At 49.9% G+C, this 23,608-nt stretch overlaps 1 protein-coding gene across 5 annotated transcripts in view; it reads left to right on the forward strand.

Annotated features, from left to right (window-relative positions):
- The first annotated feature begins 8,849 nt into the window (after positions 1–8,849).
- The window catches only part of AFAP1L2 (actin filament associated protein 1 like 2), a 103,661-nt gene continuing 88,902 nt past the window's right edge, over positions 8,850–23,608 (forward strand). For all 5 annotated transcript variants that reach the window (XM_019485943.2, XM_059730126.1, XM_059730127.1 and 2 more), the window contains exon 1: positions 8,850–8,959. In XM_019485943.2, the coding sequence (XP_019341488.1) occupies positions 8,944–8,959 (16 nt within the window). In that variant the 5' untranslated portion in view covers positions 8,850–8,943. The remainder of the gene's footprint in view (positions 8,960–23,608) is intronic.

The following is a 23,608-nucleotide window of genomic DNA, read 5'->3' on the forward strand; positions in this document are numbered from 1 at the left end:
CACAACCCCTGGTTGATGGGCACATCTACATGTCACCCTACATCACTGCAGCGATGTGCTACATCACCCTAGTGCATTGCTACACGATGTAGGGATCAGGTGGGTCTACACGTGACCGGCAGCTACTTTGCCGTAGCAGTGCATTTCCCCCATTGTAGTACACTGCTATGGCAAAGTAGAGGCAAAAAATAACTGTGTGCCATGTGCACAGTGCAATCTGGGCAGTTACTTTAGTACTTCCTTTTGATAGTACTAAAGCATGGCGCAGTAACAACGTCCCCGTAGGGCGATGTATCTCCAACACTTGCACCAGGAAGTTGTCCCCAGCACTCTCCAAAATCTTCCTGGATTGCCTGCGCACTGCTGTATGGCCTTCCCAACACATGTCAAGGTGATTGAAGTCCCCTATGAGAACCAGGGCCTGTGATTTGGAAACTTTCTGCTAGTTGTCTGAAGAAAGCTTCATCCACCTCATCCTCCTGGTCTGGTGGTCTATAGCAGACCCCACCACGGCATCACCCTTGTTGCTTTCTCCTCTAACCTTAACTCAGAGACTTTCAGCAGGCCTGTTTCCAGTTTCATACGAGAGCTCTGAGCTCTTTTCCACACAGTGCAACTCCTCCTCCTCAACCCTGCCTGTCCTTCCTGAACCGTTTGTACCCATCCACAACAGTACCCCAGTTGTGCACCTGGAGTACTGTCCCCAGAATGACCAGAAGTGGAAACCCAGTGCTCTGCCCGTGTTTCACACACCTGCCGGAAGGAGGTGCTATCTGTAGAGGATCTACACTGATCTCACAAGGAATGGCTTGGACCAGACTGCCAAGAAAGCACGTGTGAAAGCATGGGAAGCCAAAAAAAAGCTGGTCAAGAGGATGTGTATCTAGCCCCATTGTCCTTAGAGGGTCATTACTAATTCCCTGTCCCGCCTCCCTCCCATCCCCCAACCGTGGTTTTTAACCTTGGAGGGAATGTGAAGCATCGCTGGAATGTGTAAAAGGCCAAGACGGCGGTGGGCAGGAAAACAGCTCTGGTGTTTGTTCGTGTTAGGCTTTGCATTGGTGCAAGTCAGAAATCACTGCATGGAAAAGGATGACATTGCACCGGGGCCAGCGTGGCAGAAGGGAGAGAAATTTCTGATCCCTGGTCTCCAGTGAGTGTTTCTCAGGCTGGCCGTAAGATCTCAAAGGGGGCAGCAAGGCCATAAAACCTTTTAGAGACCCAGGGTTCGTTCTCATTGGTCTTCAATAGGACCTTTCTTTCTAACGAAGAGCTGGCTATCTCCCACCTCCAAACACTGCCGACCCCAAACAGTAGCCTCGCTGCTTCTCAGCTCCCTCTGGCACCTCTCCCGTAGACTTGGCCCTCGCAGACACCCACTCACTTCCTGGAACAAGAGAAGCGTCTAGTCAGGGAAATACTGGTTGTCTCTGGGGAAACTAGTTGGATTGCAGCTCCCGCTCCCGAATGAGAAGTCTCAGATGCTGTTATACAGCAAACCACGTGTCACTGGCATTTACCGACACTTGCTCTACAAAAAACTGAGCCCTGAAGGGCCTGGATGGCTTTGGGTTTACTCAAAAGAGTTTTTTACTATATGATTCTGGGCAATGTCAGGATTGGCTGGAGGAGCTATGTCAAGGCCTTGTAGGATGTACCGGCATGCCCCCCCGTTCATTTCCCCACGGTTAAATGTTCATGTGACATAAGCATTATCGCTGCCATTGGGAAAATCAGGTGAGAGATACCAGGACTGAGTGGACAACAGTAACCCTCCCCTTTGGAAAGCAGTCCTTCCACCGCAGGGTTGACGCCGGCGGGGAGAGGGTAGGAGGGAGGGTTACGTGGAGAAACCTGGTGTTGGGGCCACCTGTGTTGGACCCGGTTTCCACGAGGATGCAGCTGACGTAGTCTTTGTTCCCAAGGACCTGATGTGGGGGCAAAACCAGGGGAAGCAATCAAGGGGGGTCTGTAGCACTGTTATTTGTGTCCAAGAGGCCAGAATGAGGTCTAGACTCTAGGACATGGCATTTAGTTTCCGAGGGCGTTTTTACACCCGCTCAGAGAGCCGCTCTAATTAAAGCGCCATAGCGTCTCGTGTACTAGCATCCCCGCACTTCAAAATGGTGAGGGGTGCTTTAATTAAAGGCCATCGAACGAGCTTTACTTAAAGCGCCCCTGCCATCATTTTGAAGCGCAGGGCCACTGATGCATGAGATGCGGAGGCTGCCGGAGTGTTGCTAATTAGCACTCTCCAGCAGACTCGATTCGTTGAGCCTGCTCCAATGTGCTGTAATTACGGCCTCCCTGCATGTCTGCAGGCACCCTGAGAGTCTTAGTTTAGCCACTGTCCCCAGCAGCAAATTTATTTTTATGGTAAAATGAAGATGTGACTTAAAAAAAAAAAATACTATCCCCTCTATGACAAAAAATGATATTCTCTAATTTCTGATCAACCTGGGTCCTTCCACGAAGAGATGATTTTACACCTCCCTCAACCACAGCTGTGAGAGAGGATGTTGCACCCTAACCTACTAGTGTAAAAATGCACGCAGTAATATTCAAAAGTGTGAAGACCCGCTAGGAGGGTCTGAATACAAGTAGTATCGGGAAGCTGGCCCCTTTGCCACTCCCTTTCACGGAGACACAAGCCACCTCCTGCCCGGCACAAACACACGCGTTGTATATTTTGCACAACTCTTCTTTGCTCAAGATTGTAATGAGGACAATTTAATTTGGGGCTGATGGAACATAACTTGGGCTGCAATGACCTAAGAAATGTATGCTATTGACACACCGCAAGGCTTTCCAGTCTGAGTTAGTGCACGGCATAAAAAGTCTTGAACTTGTTTGGCGCCAGCAGGAAGTAGAAAAATAAAGTTGATCTGAATTGTATTTTTCTTTCCAGCTTCAAATCCAAACATGTCACGACTCATTCATTGCCCAAGTGAGAGCCAGACTTTGGTGGACAATATTGTCTGGGACATCACTGTTATAGACTGGGCTACACTTTAGAGACTAAGCTGAATATGTCCCACATTTGATCACATGCAGATACGTCTGAGCGCTACAGGACCAGGAAAAAATGTTCAGCACAAAGAAGGGAACATGAAAATGTTGAAAGAGCCAGATAGGTTTATTTAGGAGGGAACCTTAAGAAAACCGTGTGCACGAGGTTTAGGAAAATAAGAAAGAGAGATGGTTCCCCACTTGAAGTCTTTGAAGGAAAGAGAAAGGCCGTGTTAGGCTGAGGTCTGGCAGAAGGCAGGGTAGAGGTGCACCTTGTAGACTGACTGATGGATGCAACACAACAGGTACGTTCTGTTATGAAAGTAAGATATTTTAAGGTATAATGGTCAGGGCATATATTAGCTTAACAAATTCCCTGCCATTGCAAAGACCCGTTCTCTCCCCTGCTCTTCATCTGGCGCAGTTTAGGGTAGGTTTTGCTAGAGAGGGGGTGCGGGGCATGGACGATTTGACTTTTTTAAAATCAAAAACTAGCTACTCCTGTCTAATTCTTCCCCTGTGGCTGTGGTACATGAGCGGAGTCAGAGCAGATGATATTGCAGATCCCTTTGACAAATGGGGAGCTAGAAGACCCCTTCCAGCCACTGCATCCTTAATTGGGAGTAATTAAAATAACCTGTGCAAAGGATAATGCCACCTGTGAGCAGGGGTGGATCCAGGGGGTGCCGGACCATGGATGCACCCCCCGCCTTTCAGTCAACCCCATGGGAGCAGCTGTCAGGACTTTTTTTAAGTCCCCAAAGTAGGTAGGTATCGTCCTACTCTTCCTTTCCACGCTCAGCAGCATCTCCTCTCCCCTACCGTGCGCGGCGCTGCTGCTGTTCCCAGCTGCCTCGGGACAGCATCAGAACCGCTTCTGCTCTGCAGGGAGCTGGGTACAGCTAGGGACAGTGGCAGCAGGCAGGTTTCTCCTCTCTGCCCCATCCCCCCCATGGTCCTTGCAGCCCATGAGCAAGCTCAGGGAGGGAGAGCATGTCTGCTGCTACCAGTGAGTTGGGCAGGAGTGGCTCTGGAGCCTTGTCCCCCACTCCACCCTGGGGAACAGCAATGGAGCGATGCCATGCAGTGCTGCCCAGTGACCGCAATGGAGGCAATAGGAGGGGAGGAGACCTGGGAGGGGCAGGGGCGTGCCGCTGAGCATGGAGGGGAAGCGAGCAGGGGACTGGGTGTGGGAGGGAAGATATTTACCCGACCGAGGGCCTTAAAAAATAGCCCCTGCTTGGTGGTCCTGTGGGATGGTCTGCCCTCCCTGATGGAGGAAGGAAGTGGCAGGGGTGCAGCCACCCCTGCAGCCTTCATCGCTGCTCCCACACCCCCTTTAATAAAATCCTGGCTCCACCCCTGCCTGTGAGGCTTTGCAGATTGTAGAGTATGGTCTCCAAGGAAGTGGTGGAAGCCCCATCACGTCCATCCTTGAAAGCATTAAAGAATAGGCTGCAGAGAACAGCTCTGTGCTAACGTGGGCAGATATAAAATGATCTCAAAAGTCCCTTTCATCCCCAACATCCTGGGCCAAATTTGACCTTTGCGTCAGTACAAGAGTACTTCCTCTCAAGCCTCATGGAGCCATGATGGCTCATGAATTTTCTCCACCGCTCATTGAAGGCTGTGAGAAGTTTGCTAACTTCAGCTAGCTTTGAATCAGGCCCTACATGAGGGCAGGAGCAAGTCCAAAGCCAGCTGAAGGGAAGGCAGTCAGTCACAACAAAGACTTGGACAAACATTAGACATTCAGAACGGTACGGGTGCCAAACGGGGATGCATAGGTAAGTGTAAAAGCAATAGCAGTAATGAGTGAGCATAGATCTCGTCGTCAATATTTGCACAGCCTCTTGGAAAAACAGAACTGAATGTAGCCCTGGGGTAACCGAAAGAGAGGTGATCCAATTTCATTGTAGAGTTTCAGAGCAAACAAGGCTATTTAACGAGTCACTTAAAGTGTGCCTGGAGGTGGTTTAAACTTAACATTTACCCTTGGGAAGACCCCTTTTTTCACCCTTTACTTTTTATGAGCAATATTTCTGCAAAAGGCACGTTCTGAAGACAAAAGCAAAAAAAAAGTACAGGGCATCAAAAGGCAGACAAGGTTCTTTGGGTGAATCTGATATCTTTTATTAGACCAACTTAAATAGTTGGAAAACAATTATTAAGCAAGCTTTCAGGTTCAAAAACCCTTCGTCAGGCTAATGAAGTTTCAGCAGTTGGTGTGTGCTCTTCCTGGATGGAATACATTATTGCCTTCTAGGACCTAAATTCCTGTCTTTATCCATTGCTGTGGGGTTTCCATGACCCAGGGTATTGAGTCCTGTCAAACTGTGAAAAGTGTTAATTTTAGGCAACCATGTTTGAAATGGATGGCATAGGATTTCATTAGTACTCGTGATGATATGCTTATGAGAACAGAGATTGATCTCATACTAATAAGACATTGTCCTAAAATATGCTGTACTGTTCTGCTTTGAGGGGTAGTTTATTGGCTACTAACTAAAAACTGGGTTCGGAGTTTTATGGGGCGCTAGAGAACAAAGTATTTCTCTTGCAAACTCTTCATCTAAGAGCATGTCCACATGTGTTTAAGGCACATACTTCCTGCTGCAGAAGCAAGGGGAAAGACTGGAAGAACGAGTATCCTCCTGACCATTCTTGTGTTTCCAATTATTCCTTAGTCCCTCACTAGTTCATCTCAATTGTTATGGGTCAGGTCAGGGATCTTTGGATTCTGGAGAGTTTGACTGCAGTCATGATGTGAAGGAGAGGGGGACATCAGGCTGCCTGAGTTTTGGTCTTTCAAATATACCTGGGAATGACTTTAAGCATAGATTGCAGCCACCGATTTGGGTAGGACTAGTCGTGTGCTTGGTTAGGCACGCGCTTGAGTGTTTGTAGGATCAGTGCCTATTTCAGTAGCTTTCGGCAGTGAGAGTAAGGATGCTTTTGGGAGGAACAATAGGGAAAAAGTTTGCAGATACCCTGAAAAAATAAAGGCAGGAAAAATCTGTTCTGTATCTCAGCAGACGTTTTTCTGAAATAATTCTGAATAGCTTTTCTCTGATGCTTGATGAAGGGTGTTTGTGCCCAAAGCTTGCAATCGAAGACTTTTTTCTTTTTGCACAAATCTGCTTGGGCTAATAAAAAAAAATCACCTCTACCACGAGTCCTGAGTGAATAGCTGTGAGACACTTCTCCATCATGGCTGTTGGCTTTCATGCCATGTGATGGGGGAGGACTTCCCAAACTCAGGCCTTTTTCTCAGCCGGTGGGATCTTTAACTGGCCTTCCCCATCTCCCTGAGATCATCAGGCTGCCCCTCCCTAGCCTAAAGACCTACTTTGAGAGGAAATTTGGGTGAGCAAAGAGTTTGAAGAAAACTTCCTGGCTGTTTGACTGCAAGCTGCCAAGCAGCTGTGACAAATCAATTTGGGGAAAATAATTTCCACTCCAAAAAATCCTGTGTTGTGTTTGTTCTCGGTTAATATTCGGCTGCAGCCTTGAGCTCAGGTTAGAAACAACTGCACAAGAACCTGGCAGAAAGAGCCTCCAAGCAGCTTGAGGGATGGCCTCTGCCCCCAGTGCAAGATCAGGCTTCCTATTTTGTGTGTGTTGAACTTTTGAGCCTCCCAGAAATCTTCTGCCCATCTCACTAGCCTCGCACAGAAGCTAAGTGAAAAAAAAATAAAAATCTCAGGCCATGTTCCAGGTCCATTTGGTGCAGGAGAGAGAAGGAGCCAACTGAGTCTGCTTAAATCTCTGCCGAGCTTTATGTCAGTTCATGTGGCGCTTAGGGTGGCTGGATCAGGAGCATTGCAGGGTGGGACAGGAGCCAGCTCTATGCTCGTTGGGTCAATCCTGGACCTACCACACAGATACAGGCCGTGTCTTCCCTAGTAGTGCTTTTGTTCACATTTTCCAAATAAAGAACCAAGTGCATGGACCTGAGGGCGCAGGTCTCACCTACGCACCCCAAAGCTACCCTTGGCCAGAGTCACAACTGAGTTTGTGGTAAAAGGACCAGGAGTCTGGATAAATGGATTTTGCTCCCCATCCTGCCACAGGCCTTTTACTGGCATGAAGACTAATTAGTTTTTGTAAAGCACCGTGGGTTTCTTAATGGGAGGAGACTCACCTGTCCAGCACCCCCAGGAAGGGGAGAAAGTTGCAAGGGCTCAGCTCCTGTTCTCACAACGAAGTGTCCAGGCTTTAAACGGTGCTGCACCCTTTGGAAGATCAGGCCGTTACTGCTGCAGCGGGATCTGCTGGGTGCCAAGTGCAAGAGCCAACTGTCCTGAGAGCAGGACGAGGCCTGCACACACAGCGTATCTGTGAATATGAGATGGTTGAAGTTTGTCAGCATCTCCCGCGAACAGGGATGGTTCCTGCGCAATCTGCTGGGCACAGTGAGGTGCTGTAAAGAATTGATTTGGATTCCTTCTGCTTTGTCTTTCAGATCTTAAATACAGCAAATCCATTTTTGGTGTGGAACCGCCTCGCTGCTTCTGTCTCCGCAGTCCGTCTTGTTCTGCATCCTGTCGCTGTGTCAGAACAGGCAGCAAGGGGGCATTTTGTCTCCCCCCGAGGTCTGACCCTCATCCCAAACACCAAGGCTGTTTGGTTTGTATTAACTCTTACAACACCAGATATCATGGGCGACTGGTGCCACCTGAGTTAGGGGGGGCATGTGCCCCCCCAGCAGCCAGTCAGCGACCGGGTGCTACCCCGCAGCCAATCTTGCTGACTGAGAAGCGTGACCTGAGCTCCCAGAAGTGCCAGCGGTATTTCTCCTGGTGCCCCCCAGCCGGTGCTTGCAAGGGGGGGGCACCGGTGCTCTTGCCTGCCTATTGCCTAAGTGGGGAGCGCTGCCTGTCAGAGAGTGCACCAGCACTCTCAGGGGGTGCACGTGCACCCCGATGCACCGCCTATGCATTGCTACTGCCGGATATTCTTGTTTTTCATGCATCCAGTGGCTTTTTGGCCATGTCCATGCTCCTGAAAGTGCCACTGAGAAATGCCCCACGTGCCTCATGCACAGCTAGCTAAGCCTAAAGCAGGCAGGAGCCCCCAGTCAGCTGCAACCCCTCAGTCCCTCAGGCTTCTCCCAGAAACGGGTGCGTAGGACATCTCCACCTATCCTGCTCATCTCTGTTTCTGGGAGGAGCGTTGGGGCTTGGACCAAGGGGGACTGCAGCCTAACCGGGTGCTCCTGCTTGCCTTACAGCTGTGCACAAGCCCTGGGGAGTGTTTCCACCTGGCCTCTGCAAGGGCAGCGCCTGTCTCGCAGCCTCCCACGACTCCTGGGCTGAGACCCACTGTCCTCAGCACAGTAACCACGTAGGGAGGCACGCTCCGCCTGGCACTGTGAAGTGACTTGCCTGTCGGATCACTGCCTATTTCAGTAGATTTTGGTAGTGAGAATAGGGATGTTTTTGGAAGGACCACTAGGAACTCTCTCAAGTCCCTGCAGGACGTTCCCGGGGCATGGGCACGCAACTCTCCCAGCATCCCCACCCTCTGGTATGGGAGTGGGGACACCCCCCATTGCTCAGTGGCTCCCCAAACCTTGCCTCCCCCCTGCCCCGCACTGACAACACAGCCTGCCGCCTTGCACCATGCATAAAGTATCCCCGGGGAGGGGCAGCAATAGGGACAGTCAAGAGCTCGCACTTCCACATCTTTTTAATTTTTTGTTATTTATTTATTTATTTTTGGTTGCACCCATTTCACAGCTGGGAAGACTGAGGCGGCGGCGCCCACGCCCCGCCCCGTGGAACGCGTGGGCTCCGCCCCCCGGCCGGGAGGCGCGGCGGGCTGGGGGCGGGGCTTGCCGCAGAGCGGAGCGGAGCTGGAGGCGGCGGTCGGTGCCGGAGCGCGCGGAGCCCGCGGGGAGCGCAGCGCCTGCCCGCCCGCCCGGCCGGCCCCATGGAGAAGTACCGAGGTAAGGGCCGGGCAGAGCCGGCTGCACTCCCTGCGGCTGCCCCTGCTCAGGCAGCGGTGGGGGGCTCTGGCAGCCCGGCTTTGCCCTGGCACCACGGCTCCCTGCCTGAGCCTGGGGTGCAGCTGCCTTGGCCACTGGCGAGCAGCCACCTCTTCTGTGCACCCCGCCGGGCGGGCGAGTGGCAGGGGCCACGCTTTGAGGCTTGTGCACAGCGGGCGTGTTGGCGTGGGTGCGGTGCGGTGGGAGGCTGTGCCCGGGGTAGCGCACCTGTTGGCTCTGCTCGTAGAGGAGGCACCGAGGGCAGTGGCACAGCCCAGCCCCTGCCCGCACGGCGCGCTGTCATGTCACCGTTGCTCTTTCCCTCCCTTGCATCCTCCTGGGGAAAGTTTTTGGCCCCCGTTGTGCTGCCCTCGCCAGGTCTGCAGTGCCTGGCGCTGGACAGACCCAGCCTGAGAAGTGTAGCCCTTCCCCAGGGTAAAACTCCGTCTGTAGCCGCAGCCCCCGCTGGCAAGAGAGAGCTGCCAGCTGTCTCAGGGAGAGTGCTTGCCTGGATCCGTGCCTCTTCTGTCCTCTAGATTAGCTGGATCTAGACCTTATAGTGGCAGCTTTTATCTGAAAAGTAGGCAGCCCTTGCAAGAGTTGTTCCTTTCAGACACTTGGCTCCAGCGGTGAAAACAGGTGGCACGTCCCCAGCGAGGCAGCCACGCGCCCCGTCTCCAAGGCTTTGTAGCCACCTCGGAGTCTGATCCCGTCCCTGTGTCCCACCTGCGGAAGGAGGATCTGGCACTTCCACCTCTCAGGAAGGAAGTTGCACCCCTTCAGCGCAGAAGTGGGACTTGTTCTAGGCATCGTGTCCCCTCGGGATATTTTAATGAGTGAATCAGGGAAAATCAGCAGCGTGGTGCTGCCTGATGTTTGATTTAATTCGGCTGCATTACTATGATGGCAGTAGAGCTGGGCTGTGGTGAGTATTGCCCGTCTCTAACGATGGATCTGATGCATCTTTGGGGGGGGAAAAAATACAAACCGCGAACTGTTGTACGCTATGTGAATGGCCACAAACCGTCTGATACACGCCCAGTGAATTTACAGTCCCACTGATGTCACGTTGTTGCGATTTCGCCTGTGGTATGCTTGCTGAGTGGTCTTGCAAGCGGGGCTGGTCCCATAAGACGGTTACTACTAGCTCTTCCACTGCATTTTTTTTTAACTGGGTGTTGGGGTCGCAGAATGCATTTCACACGAATGCTCGATATAATATTGGCGCAGCACAAAACTGACATCAAAGATGACACGATTATATAGAGGCACAGTTCAAATCCCAGCGTCAGGGCAATAGCTCCATTAAAATTCAGCGATGTTTTATGTAGCACTTCAAAAAAATATATATGCATGCAGCTTCGTCAAAGCGGTAGGGACGTGTTCTGCGCGTATGCGTCGAATAGCAAGTGTAACTTATACCGGAGCCGTGGCGGCACTTTTTGCACGAGTGTTATTAATGTTAGCGTTTGGGAGCCAGTGTGCAATCATGTCGGTAGTGAAGACGGGCAGCGACCCGCGGCAGAGGGATTTATTACTGCTCGTTTAGCAGGTGGAAGGTCAGTGCAGTCCTCTGTCCTCGGGGGTTGATTACTGTCACCCGGTTATTTGGAGATGGCTGGGAGAGGCGGAGGGGCAGAGCTGGGAATAAACCTCTGAGAAGCAAGAGAGAAAGTTGAAGAGGGCTGAGCCGGTAATGAAATGGGTTTGGGGCACATCCTTTTAATCGAGACTAGCTGGTTTAGACGTAGGCCTCTCCTGTATGTTTGGAGCCCATGTTGGGGTGCTGCGGGGATGTCCTGGATATGCATCTAGACACCGGTGAGGAGTCCTGTATCCTCCATAGCAGCAAGGCAGAATTAATTCATTGGAGGCGTTTTCGGGGTGGAGATGAACAAGCTCCACAAGCACTTGTGAAATGCCAGCTTGCTCTTGGTGAGGAGGAGGATTTTCGCAAGCCCCATGGGAGAAAACAAAACCACTTTTTAAATCTGGAATAGGGTCCTTCACATGCCAAGCTGCCAAATTCGTGTTTACGCCCTGCATGAGTTGGTATAAAATAGAAGAGAGCCTGCGGTAAGGACAAACCTGAGAGGGAAGAGGTCTTCCTGGCAGGGTGAAGTCTTGTGATCGGCCACATGCAGTCGGGGCAGCCTCTGCGCAAAGCCTGGAGCAGCACCGGGATTGGCATTTCTAGGAGAGGGTGTGAAATCGGAGGGCTGCCCCGTGACGCCTCTTGGGCTGCGCACGCCTAAGGTCAGGGAATGGGGGTGCCAGGGCAGAGGAGCTCCTCAGTTTGAGGAAGAAGCTGAAGACGTTGAAACTGGGTCTTGGCGCGAGCAGCCAGGCGGTTCCCTTTCTGCAAAGCCCGACTAAATTCAGAAGTGCCTCTTGTTGCTTTCTTTGGAGCTACTGCTGGAAAAATGTCTCCTGCCCATCTCGAGGCTGTGGGAGAAGCCACTGCAGAGTGTCCAAGCCAGCCCGTTTGGGATGCACGGGAGGGAGAATGCATGGGCGACAAGCAAGAGATGCCTCCAGAGGTGGAGTAGAAATATGGAGGAAGTTAAATAGTACTTGATCCCTAGCAGTGAAAAGTGAGCCTGATTTCTGGTCGCGTCTTTTCGAGACAGAGACTCCGAGTGCCCACTTCAAGCTGGGTGTTGAAGCAAGCCAGCAAGCTCTGCCTTTCTTCTTGTCTGGGGCTGTGCCAGGACTTTGCAGGCAGAACCAGACCTTGCAATAATGCTCCAGGGTACATCAGGGCCGGTGCCTCCTGTGCTGTATCTGTTAGGAGGGAGCCGGGGGAAGTGCATTTTAGCACATTAACATCTTAGTGCAGATAAGAGTTTGTCCAAGCAAGCAAAGGGCCTGTTTATAGGACAGCTGCTACTGCTAGATCTGTGCTGGCGCAGCCGCCTTGGCAGAGCCCCCCGGTGAAGGTGTATTATATACGGACAGGAGGGATTTTTCTGCCAGAAAAGTTGGAGCACTTCACAGACTGACAGGTGCCAGGACAGGGGATCTGGGTGAGCCAGAAGAAGCTGCTTCCCCTCAGCCCGGCTGCATGCACACAAGAGGCTTTGCCAGCCTGTCTGCTGGGGCTGTGGGGATGGGATCTTTCCCCGACATGATTATTCCAGCCACTTTTTGTTTGCCTAGATTAGACCTAACACCTGCTAGGGAGTGGGAGAAGCCGACATGTTTTCAGTAGGTAAAAATGTGGTATGTATTTCCAAACGCAGCCCGAAGGTATCAACACATGTCATTGAAGCAGGGAGAGATGAAGTGCTGGGAAAGAGCAAACAAGACAGAGCAAAACCTAGATATCTTTGCTCTAAGGATATTTCTAGCTGAGAGAGGGTGGCCTTGTTTAAGTGAGCTCACACACATGTGCGAGGGCAGGCACTTACAGATGTCACAGGTGTGCTGGAGGCTGGGGGTAGCTGAGCGCTGCCCACTGTGTTACTTGCCTTGAGCTCGCTGGCAATCGGTGACCTGGAGTTTGCAACAGGACAGCTTCTGCTACTCCAGACAGCCTAAATCTGATCACTGCTGGGCTCGGTCCCTTCCTTATTCTTTGCATTTGTCGTCCTATCCCTTTATAAGAGACTCTGGAGCAGGACGCTGCTGCAGCGTAGAGGGTCGGCCCACACCATCGTCTGCTCAGCGGGGATCCGGGAGACGGAGCCTTTTCTGTTATTGTGAGTGGATTCCAAAACCACTGCCCAGCTCAATAATAGATCCACAGCAACCGCCCGCAGGCCAAATCCCGTCCCACGCCCAAGCTGGAGCGTTATTTCCGCCTCTTCCAGCACAGATGCATCTCTAGCCTAAAAAAAAAAAGCAAAGATTTTGCAGGTGGTGGCTTGTGTATACGAGCCTTCCTCGCTGCACTTTACTGGGGATAGCTACTCAGAAGCTGTTCTTGTTTTGGCCTTGGCTACATGATAAGTCTGAGGACGGTAATGTATTTCCAGTCCGACATCTGCCGTCAACACTGGGGGCTTGTACTAGCCACCAAAGCCGGGGTGTGTGTGTGATGAGACCATGTGCGGGTTGTGAAGACCTTTACAATGAAAGGGGCTGTATATTTGTGGTTGCAACCCCTCCTCCTCCTCTGAACACACAAGGAAAACTGCTCGCAATGCAAAAAGCCAGCGTACCACAAGGTTTGAGCCTTCAAATACCTGCCCCCGGGATGCTGTCAGCTGTGGGATGCACCCTTGTTTTGTGTTGCTGTGTTTGTTTCTTTGTCAGGCCCCCGCACCTTTCCTCCTCATTTGTTTTTTCCTGTCCTAAAACCAGAGGATCTCTTTGCATTGTGTCCCAGGCTGTGGAAGAGCAGTTGGGTTTGAATGGCTTGATTGTTTGGGGGGTTCTCACTGGTTCCTTTCATGCAAGGCAACATATTGAGTGCAGACATGTCCGTGCTGCTCGCTGGGAATGCTTCTGGTGCTCGCAGTCCGCTTTCGTGGCACAAGCGGGCAATTGCTGCAAGTCAAGTAGGCTTTACATACCCTCCTCCCCCCCAGGTCTTTGTGGGCTGCACACACAAAGATATGTTTGAGTTTTTGGCTTTCAAAATGTAAAGCTAGCTGTATATGACCAGCGCATAAACCCTGCTTCCAAACTTCCAGCTCTGATGTGGGTCTGAATGGTTTGATGTGCTTCAAAATGTAATGCATGTTAAGGGTTTGCCATAAGAGACTCGACAAAGTCGCACAGTAAGTGTGTGATGTACCCAGATCCTAGGGTCCTCGTCTAACCACTTGGCCATCCTCCCTTGTTAGGAGCTGGAAGGGACCTTACAGATGATGGGGTACTTGGGCCTTCCTTTCTTATATTCCTGCTTTTGTCTTTTCCTCAGGAATATTATACAGCCCTGCTCTCTTCAAAAGGACAAGTTCATTTTGGACTAAGGGAAGGCATGAAAGTAAGGCTAGATGAACTGAGTCCCGTGAATAGAAGGTCCTACTTGCTGCATGTCAGCTGCTCTGCAGTCGCTGTTTTGTGGTCCATGCTGCGTTACAGTAAAGTAGAAACTAAATTGGCCGTTTCATAGCTGTGCCGCTACCTGTGGGATAGAGCAGACCATGAAACAGCTACCACTGAGCAGCTGATGTACAATAAGTTTCCTGCTACTTTAACTGCTTGATGTGTCCATGCACTACAATCTGTCCCCTGGTGCAAGTCGTTAGGTCTCACACCTGTGAAGCCTGGGAATGACGAACACCTGGAGCCATTGAAAGGAGCAGAGACTGGGCAAGCCACAGGCATGTGCCAGGCAGAAACTTTCTTAACTGAGGCTATGTGGATGCAAAAGCAGTGCATCTTCCTCAAGGAGTGATTTGTTGGACATCTCCACGCAGCTCACGTTCGTGTTGTTTTGCCTGGAAGGGTGAATCATCGCAGCTCCCGTCCCCGGTCAGCGGACCAGACGGACCGGCTCGGCATGGTCAGGTTTGTCCGACCCAGCCCGGGGGTGTGGCGGGGTGCGATCTCCACCGTGCTGCCCTCGGTGCAGACGCAGTTGCACCAGCACAACTGGTCTTTTGCTGATGGGGCTGGTATGGCTCAGGGTAGAGAGGCAGAGTGCAATGATCCTGGCAAAGGCACATTTTGGCAGAAGAAGTTGCATCTGTGTGTGGGTTGCTTTGCCAGTGGGGGATACCAGGAGAGCCACACTGGTGAAGTGGGGGTTAGTAGGCGCAGCTTGATTCTGCCGCCGAGGGCATCTCCGAGGCCGTTCAGTCCTCCCTTTCGCCCCGTTCCCTGCTGGCAGCTCGTCACCCCCAGCCGAGCCCCCCATGGGAGGGGACTGGTGGGAAGCATTCGGGCTGAGAGGCAGCTGCAAGGGCCTTTGGCAGAGGGGTGGGTTCAGAGACCTGTTTCTGTGCAAGTTTGGGAGTGTCGAGGCTTCTTGTTAAATGCCACAGAGGAGCAATTTTCATTCCAGAGACGTTTCCCGGTACCACCCGGATCCAGTCCAGCCCTGCTCCTGGCCTGGAAAACACAGGGTGCAATGTCGCCGACTCCAGCCTTCCCAAAATCATGGGCTAAGACCTCCCACCCCACTCCCCTTCAGTCATGCGATCGGCTTAAAAATAATCAGATTTGAAATAACAGTGATATTACATTCTCTACCTTTTATTTGCCTTTTGATTGTTTAGCCCACAGAGTTCATGTTTTCAAGGGCTTTTTTTTTCCTCTTCACCGTAAGGGCCACAACCCTTTTTCTTCGAGCTGCTCGCACTATTGCGTGATGCCGGGAGCTGGCGCTTTAAGAGACACCCCAGCCATCGCATGACTGAATGGTGTGAAACGGTGATGTGGGGGCGAGATGGGGATGGCTCTGGTCGGGGCATCGTGTTCTTGGTGGCACTAGTAGGGCATAGTCGGGGCACGTGCCTGTTGCGGATTTTAGCCTTTGTACTATCTGAGAGTCACTGAGAAGGGCAAATAAATCATGCCACGCTGAGTGGCCAGGAGATTGGAGGTGGTCAGGGAGGAGGCACAGGAGGAAGCTAGGGCTGAGACTTGTGGGATGAGCCTTTCTAAGCTGCCTGCTCTCTGTGGCATACCACCCTGGCTGCTCCCTGTGGGCTTCCTCTCTGACTTTTGGTCCTGATGACACTTGTTTCTTTCCTAACTGCTGATTTCTGACCTTCCCCTTGGCTTCAGAGTGAATCTGGGGGAAGTGAGTTGCATTGGGACGTGAGGCCAAGCAGAGGAGCATCGTGGAGCCAGCCAGGACATATAGTGGTGGGTGAGATGGGCACCCGACCCGAGTGCCACATTAGGAGGGGCATCAGAATTGCCCCTGCAGCATCCGCACCCCGGCAGCATTGCCGGGTCGGGAACTCCCAAACAATCCCTGGCTGTTGTTGGTTTAAGAGCAGCACAGCTGGGGCGGGCAGAGGACTGCTTTGGAGTCGTGGTATGGCAATGCTGCCAGGACACGGATTCTGCTTTGTCCCCCTCCTTCCCCCCACACCTCCTCCCCTGCTCTCAGAGCTCATGTGCCCCCTTCCCCCCCAGTTCCTGAACCTGTACCCCGTGCCACCCCTTGCTCTCAGACCTCGCCTCCACCCCCTGGCACAGAATTCGTCTGCCCCCCCCTTCCCTTATCTCCGCTCCCAACTCGGCTTGTTACTGCTGGAGCCAGCCATTGTAGGTAAGCAAGTGTGCAGAGCAATTTGCTTGCTCCGGGGGATAAACTGAGAGGTGGGTCAGATGCGATGAACATGAAAGCATGCATTTTCAGAGGAAGAGGTTTATACTATGGCAAGAAAGGGAAAGAAGATGCATTGGAAGCCTGCTACTCGGTGAGGATCCCCCTTTTACTCGCCCTTTGTGGGGGAAAGAGGATGTCAAAGCACTGTGGCCTGCAGCATATCTGAGAGATGCCCAAGGTAGCTGTAAACAGGCTAGCTGGGATACCACGAGCAGCAAACACTGCCTCTCGTAGAGGGGTAAAGCAACCGGTGCTGAGCTGCGTGCTGCAGCAGCTGGGCTAGGAGTTCAGATGTCACGCTGGAGTAATGCCCCCAGAATCACCATGAGGCTGGCTACACACCAAATAAATGCAGGGCTCTTGTTCTCTGTCCTTGGGGTTTCTGAGGTTTAGTTCACCCTTGGGCCATGTCTCGTGGCTCTTCTTTGTAACCATGAAGTTGATGCTTTTTTAAAAAAAAAAGCTGAGATTCACATGAATCCAGCAGCTGGGCCTTTCAGAAAAATCCCAAGTAGTGTACGACTGCCAGCAAAACCACTTGATGAGGCAGGAGTGTTGAAAAGGGGCCTCGCCCTTTCATACCACTCATGCCTTGTTGCAGTGGACATGGCCAGGCTTCCCTCACATGACAACCACTGAGCGATGATCACTTAGCAGAGCTCATCCTTAAGTGGATAATCTGGCCTGCTGTTTCTGCAGTGGCCAGAGCAAGACTGGAACCACAAGTAATTAAAGCTGGATGCATTTAAAAAATAACTGGTAACACTAATGATTGGAGTCACTTATTAGGTGGGGCTGATGGGCCATAATCAGGATGAGAGCAGCTGGTGCAGAGGCTGGTAATTGCAGCTGGCAAGGAGAGGCTGACTTACTGCCTGTCTGCTGCAGAGTTGAGTATGGGGAGCCAGCGGAGCTGTGGAAGTCCAGACCCCCGGACCCCCACATCTGGGGATGCTGTCCTCGTCAGCCAGAGGAAGGCCCGAGAGCATCGTAATTATTTGGTGTACGGTTCCAAACGCAGAGGATCGACATCTCTGAAAATCCTCTTTTTGCACTGACCTAATTGCCTTCTTTGTGGGCAGAATCCCATAGAAAGCATATGTGATGTCTGTTTGATGCAAGGCATTGTTGTCTTGGGTTATAAACGGTTCTGTCTGGAAGTCAGGATCCCCGTATTATGGGATCAGACTGCGACTCCCACATCACGTACATAGTGTGGGCTGCTTGTGATTTTAATAAAAGATGGCATATATTTTCTGTTCTCTCTGGGCGGGAACAGTCTGCTGCTCTCGGGTGCTTGTTCTTGTTTTGATTATTTTGGATTTAGCTAAGGCAAAACCGTAGCATGCTTCTTACAGATGCCTGGGAAATAGCTGCCTGCGTGTCCTAGCTGGCAGTTCAGCTGCTGGCTTCTTATCTCCCTTAATTTAAAGGTTCCTCCCTCTTTTCAAAGGAGATAGGGGAGCTATGAAAGATAGAAAAGAAATTAGGCAACCTTTTCAAAATCCCTTGAATGATGCCGGAGACCGAGGCTCATTTTCAGTAGTGACTGAGATGTGTAGGAGCCTAATCTCATTGTGCAAGTCAGTGGGATTTAGGCTCTTGGGTGCCTAATTCTTGATTTTGAAAATTGTTTCTGTAATGTTAAGTGGTTTGTTCTGCGGCGAGAAGGTCTCTGTTTGGTTAGTTTTATTCTGGGCTCGTCTCTGGCGGAGTGAGAGGACGTTGGTAGAAAACGAAATAGGGCCACCCTTCTCCGGGCATCTTTGCGTTCACACGGGGAACTAGCTAGGTCCCTCAAGTGTTATAGGACCATGCGTGTGCCGGCTTCTGTGTGCTGAGCCAAGAGTGCTTTCAAGAGCGTAGCTCCGCGTCAAATGCTCCCGACAAATCTTCCCCTTATTGAGTATGAAAACCGTTATGACTTGGGAGGAAACGGCTGGCTGGCTGGGCTCCTGGGGCTTGTTATACAAGGTTTTACCATGTCACGGGCAGCTCTAAACCGAACACTTCTCCACCAGCATGTTTGTGACTGGGAGCATTTTTGCTGAGGAATTTCATCCAGCCAGCTGCAGCCCTCCTGCCGTGTGCCGCTTCTGGGCCACATGGGGTAAACCAGCCCAGCATGTCTAGTTGGCACCCGGGCCAGGCGACTCCAGCATCCAATGTTGTCTTTCCCATTGGGCAAATACAAAGAGAAGCTAGTTTTCCCCTGCAGGTAACATGGTTCAGGCAGGTAGCTACAGGTCTGAGCAGCAGCATTTGCCACTACAGCTAATTGCTGCCATAAAGCAGCAAGGGTGGGCGCTTTTAGAAATCAGTCCCCAAACATCCACATTTGAATCATACAGGTGAGAGCTGCACTTCACCCGGTGCAAACCGTTGAAGCCCACTGAAGATGTGGATATAAGTCTTCATAGCTTGTTCTGCATTCGCTGTTAGTGTTGGTATACGTGGCTTTTATGCACTGCATGCTTCATTACACTGACACTTGCTAGGAGCCCCTTAAACAGAACATATAAGCTGTCACTCTGCAGGCTTTCCAGCATGCTTTGAATTTAAAAAATCGAGGCCCTTTTCTTGCTTCCAGAGGCAGTAAGAAGTGCCTCATCCCATATCCATCAGGACGTGGCACTACCCTGTTTTTGGCAGGTAAAGACTCTTCCGGGAAGAGGACTCTTAAGATTAATTGGAGCCAAGATCTAGCAGCATGGTACTGCTGTAGAGGCGATGTAGTGCTTACCTTGATATAGGTAGCGACGGTGAGGAAAGAAGGTGGAGAAATGGTTTCCACTAGGAACTCACATGATAATAGCTGTCTCCCTGGAAATTGGGCACCTCCTTTCTTCAGGAAAGGCAGCGCGTGGTTTGCATTTTGCTGGCTGCGTACCCAGGCCCCTAACGCGCTGAGCTGCGAGCGCTGCGGTCGTGCACGGCTGGAAGCAGTCCAGCCCCGGGTTCCCTTCCAGCAGACCGCTAGCTCTCTTCCCATGGTTGTGATGGGTTATAACTCACTATATGGATCCAGCGGCCAAACTAAGTTGTGGCAGTGTGTGCAGCCATCTGCATTTTACACTGCGGGGTGATCCAACTTTTCAGCTGGAAAAACTGGGGCCTCTGGTTTGAAATCCATTGCAACGAGTTAGCATGACCAAATTTCTATCTATAAAACAAAGATTGTTTTCCCAGAAGGAAAAAAAGCGATGCTAGGATAAAGTGTAACACCTGAGTGTACTGTTATGCTAATCCCCAAACGGAGCGTAGTACATCTTGGGAATTCAAAGGCAAGGTTACATTTAAAAGAAATTCAGGCTCCTTTAGGCAAGAAACTTATAGGTAAGGCCCCTAGAGAAGTCTTCCCTTTACTGATGCTACAGGAAAAAATACGAAAATCTCTTTTTTAGAAGCAGTTTATTTGAATCCTGACCATAAATGTGATCATCGCGGTCACGTACCATATTCCATCCTATCATGTCGCTACAGGGCAGACCCAAGATGCCTGGGGTACTGTAGTTACATTTCTTATGGAAAATGATTCGATTTCTTTTAAGTCGCCTTCGCTTTGAAGTTTCTGGGTTGATAAGGCTTGATGATTAGAGCATCCCCATAATGTTTGATTTACTCATAAATGACGGGTCTGGTTCACACTCCCAGCTTTAACTACATACAAGTTTCCCCTCTGGGAATTTCCATCAGTTTCTAAGGTCAGGAGCAAGAGTCCCAAACTGAATGCTACCAAGGGATATTTCTAAGGCTTTGAAGATCTCCGCCGAACATCGATGTCAACATCAAAGTGAAAAAGTGAACTTTTAAAGACCGATTTCCCAGTACCCCAGAGCAGTGCAGAGTAGTCTGAATGTGTTGCCCAGTTATGCTGCATTTAAAGTCTCTCCGTCTCCGCAGGGATTCCTTATTTTTTGTTCCAGCCCCTGTACTTTTCCTCCTCGTGATCCCCGATTTCGGTTGCAGGTGTCTTTGCTAAAACGCGGTCGTGTTCTCTTTAAAGAGCTCTAACGTCTGAGCGAAGTGACCCCCTCCGATTTCTTAAGCATGTTTTACTCTGTCTCGTCCCACCGCTCATTTAATTCAGTTCCCTGAATTTCATATACAGAATAGCTAGAGCAAACTAGGATCATTGGTGGAATTAACCTCCCATGTCGTACTGACTCGCTTCATTCATGTGCATTATTTGTATGCAGAATAGCAGTATCAAAAGTGTGTGTGTGTGTGTGTGTGTATGTATATGTATGTGTATATATATATATATATATATATATACGGCCTCATGTAAGAGTTGCCTGATCTTCTCAGTAGCCGATATAACAATAGTTAATAATTTAGTTTAATTATAACCTAATTTCTTCAAACACAGCATAATATGCAGAACCTTATTCATTGAAATTGTGTGCATTAGTGTATTGTTCAGATTATTTGGGACACAGAAGAAACTGATGCAGAATACCTGTTGGACTCAGATCTCGGTCTAATGCCAGTTAAGGAAAAGATTGACTTACAAAGTCATGCTTTCCTTAGAGTGAAAGTCCTGTAAGTTTGGAGAGGTTATGAAGTATTTTTCATGCAAAGCAAAGAAGCTGAACTCTTTCTTTCATTGCAAACTAGATCCCAGCCTCCACTGTGTATAACAAAACAACGCCTTCAGCTGGTGCAGAGCCTCTGAATTATGCACATTGGTGTTTTATATAAACACATGTTCTCATTACTGTTTTACCTTAGTCCTCCCTGCCGCCTCCTGCGCGGTCTGTTTTTCTTGCATTCATGTGCATTCTCTTTCCATTTTTTCTTATAAGGTGCAATGCTAGTTGTGATGATGTGGTTTCGTGGTTAGAGCCCATGTCAAACTCCTGGGCAGTCTGGAATATTGTAGCTCGCTTGAGAGAGAGACGCTAGCTTCGTGGTGCAAAGAGGCCTCTTTCAAGTGCTGGTACGAATTTTTTGCCTACTTGGCGACGGGCTATCCTGATGGATTCCCATACAGATCCTGCAACTCATGTTCAACTCATGGGTGTCAAACTCATCGCCCCTGCGGGGTGGATGAGTGGTATAGAGCCAGTCCACGGGCTGGCTGAATGGCATGGAGCCAGTCCTGCAGGCCAGGTCAGGCTCACAAACCCTTCTCCCTTCCCTCCCCATGATGGATGCAAAGCAGGCAGCACCTGCCTCAGCTGCTCTGGCACTGCGCTGCACGTGTCCTGGACCATCTGGCCCAGGTGCTGTGTGTGGTGCAGTCCTGGACCAGCTCGAGTGGGCGCTACGTGCAGCTTGGATCCTGGATCCTTTGCCTGCGGCCAGTCCAGCATATGTGTCAACTCAAAATCTGGGGGGCAACAGCAAGAGCCAGATGATAGGGATATGTGGGCCAAGTCCAGCCCCTGGGACATATCTTTTACACCCCAGCTAGAACTGATTTGAAACCTGATGTAAATGCAATGATTTCTGAGAGCCAGTCTTGGGTTTCCTTGGCTTCTGTACAGCGTAAAGCTCTTTGTTCAGAGCTAGTCTTTTCTAGAAAAATTCTGCCAGGTTAACTACTTGATGATCTCAAATGTATCTAGTTACCCTCGTGCAAGTTTTAGTGCTCGAGTTATTGGCCGTCTCTCTGAGCCAAGTACACGCAATGTGTAAGTGTATCACAGTTCCTAATTTGAGAAGCTGAATTTATAGCTATTCCAGCCTAACTGAGCAAGTCCTTGGTTCACTGGACAAGCACAGATGCATTTAAAATGGTTAATAGTGATAGTTATTAAATGGTTAATAGTGATAGGCTCATAGTGATTTAGTTTAGGTTGGTTACAACTAGATGAAGCTAAATGGATGCGAATAATACCATACTTACATGCATACAATACCTTTTTTTTTTTTTTTTTTTTTGCCAAAACATGGCTATTGGAAATTTGGGGTGTGCGTTATATTCAAAGAAATATAGTAAGAGCAATCCTGCCTTTACTGTGCAAAAGCTAACATCAAGTCTGCTTGTGATCTACAACGAGCAGGTTCTGCGCCCTTAGCGGCTGGGACTCGGTTACTTACTACAAGGAAACATTTGTATTTCTATATCCTGCCTTTCAAAAACCTGCACGTTTTATTCCGAAGCATGTTGTATGTGATAAAATATGGTAATTTTCAATGAGTTTAGTTGTGTCTACACTGGAGGTTTGCTTTAATTCTGCTAAATCGATTAAAAAATTGGCGTTTTGGCATCAGTAGAGTTAAGTCGGTGCGCTCTCCTCGAATAGCCAAGACCTACTCATAGGATCTGAAGTAGGAGTGAAGGAAGGAAAGCCATCAGCTTTCTAACACAATGTTGTAAAGTCTGAATTTTCGCAGCTGGCTGAGGCCAGCAACAAGTGCTTTATAGACTCAGCAGATTGTGAACAGCAATAACAGCCTGGTTGATTTATTTGTGAACCCTAAAATACCGTACTGCCGTGTCAAACAGCAGCATCTGCAGTGTGTTCAGGCGCTGGGGGCGGTGTTCAGCCATGCGAGTGGGACTTCCAGGTTGCTTACTGAGTGCCTAGAAGTTTTCACAGCACACGGTTAATGAAGTGAAGTTGTTCACACAATTGAGTTTGCATGGATTGACTGTTGTCCATATTCAGAATCGTTTTCCCTGTACAGAACAGTACATCTGATGGGTACTGTATCCTACTCGAGAGCAGCTCGGTGACATCTGGTTTAGTTCTTTGGACTTATTAAAAAATGTTAACTCAAGAAGGCGCTCCACGGCTGTATAATTGTACCTCTCTGGGGATTCTTAAAATGTTAATTCCTCCGTTAGAAAATCTCAGATCAGTTCTTATGGCCAACCACAAAATCTTTGCAGTTGCATTTCATTCCCAGGCTGGACTGAGTTTTTGTTGGAAACGGTCTGTTTTCAACATATGTTCTTGTTTTCTCCAATAAACATAAATGTCTTGTTGGCCTAAATTTAGAGGAAGCAGAAAGGGCCTGGTGTCACTCCAGCACAAGCAGTGGAGTGAGTGCCTGTTTGGTCCCGAGATTTTTACATGGATTTACTGCGAGTTGACCAGTTTTGTGGATGAATTTAACTGCATGGGAGGTGGCATTGATAATTTTTAACCTAATCTAGCAAAAAAGTGTCTGGATTAGAGGATTAATGTGATGAATCATTAGCAAAATATAAACATTCATATTTCATGGCATTAGTACGATTAACCTGACTAAAATTTCTCTAGAAATAATTAGGATAATCAGTGGGCAGGAAAGCAGATCTAGTTTTAGAGCCACATCTTGCATTCGGTTATTTTGTTCTGCATTCCAGTGGTGCTGCGAGCCGTATAGGTACGTAGCAAGAGAAAGTCCTAGCACCATCGGGCAAGGCTGGCCAACATTTC

This window comes from Alligator mississippiensis, chromosome 6 (assembly GCF_030867095.1).
Source record: "Alligator mississippiensis isolate rAllMis1 chromosome 6, rAllMis1, whole genome shotgun sequence".
NCBI classification, from domain to species: domain Eukaryota; kingdom Metazoa; phylum Chordata; order Crocodylia; family Alligatoridae; genus Alligator; species Alligator mississippiensis.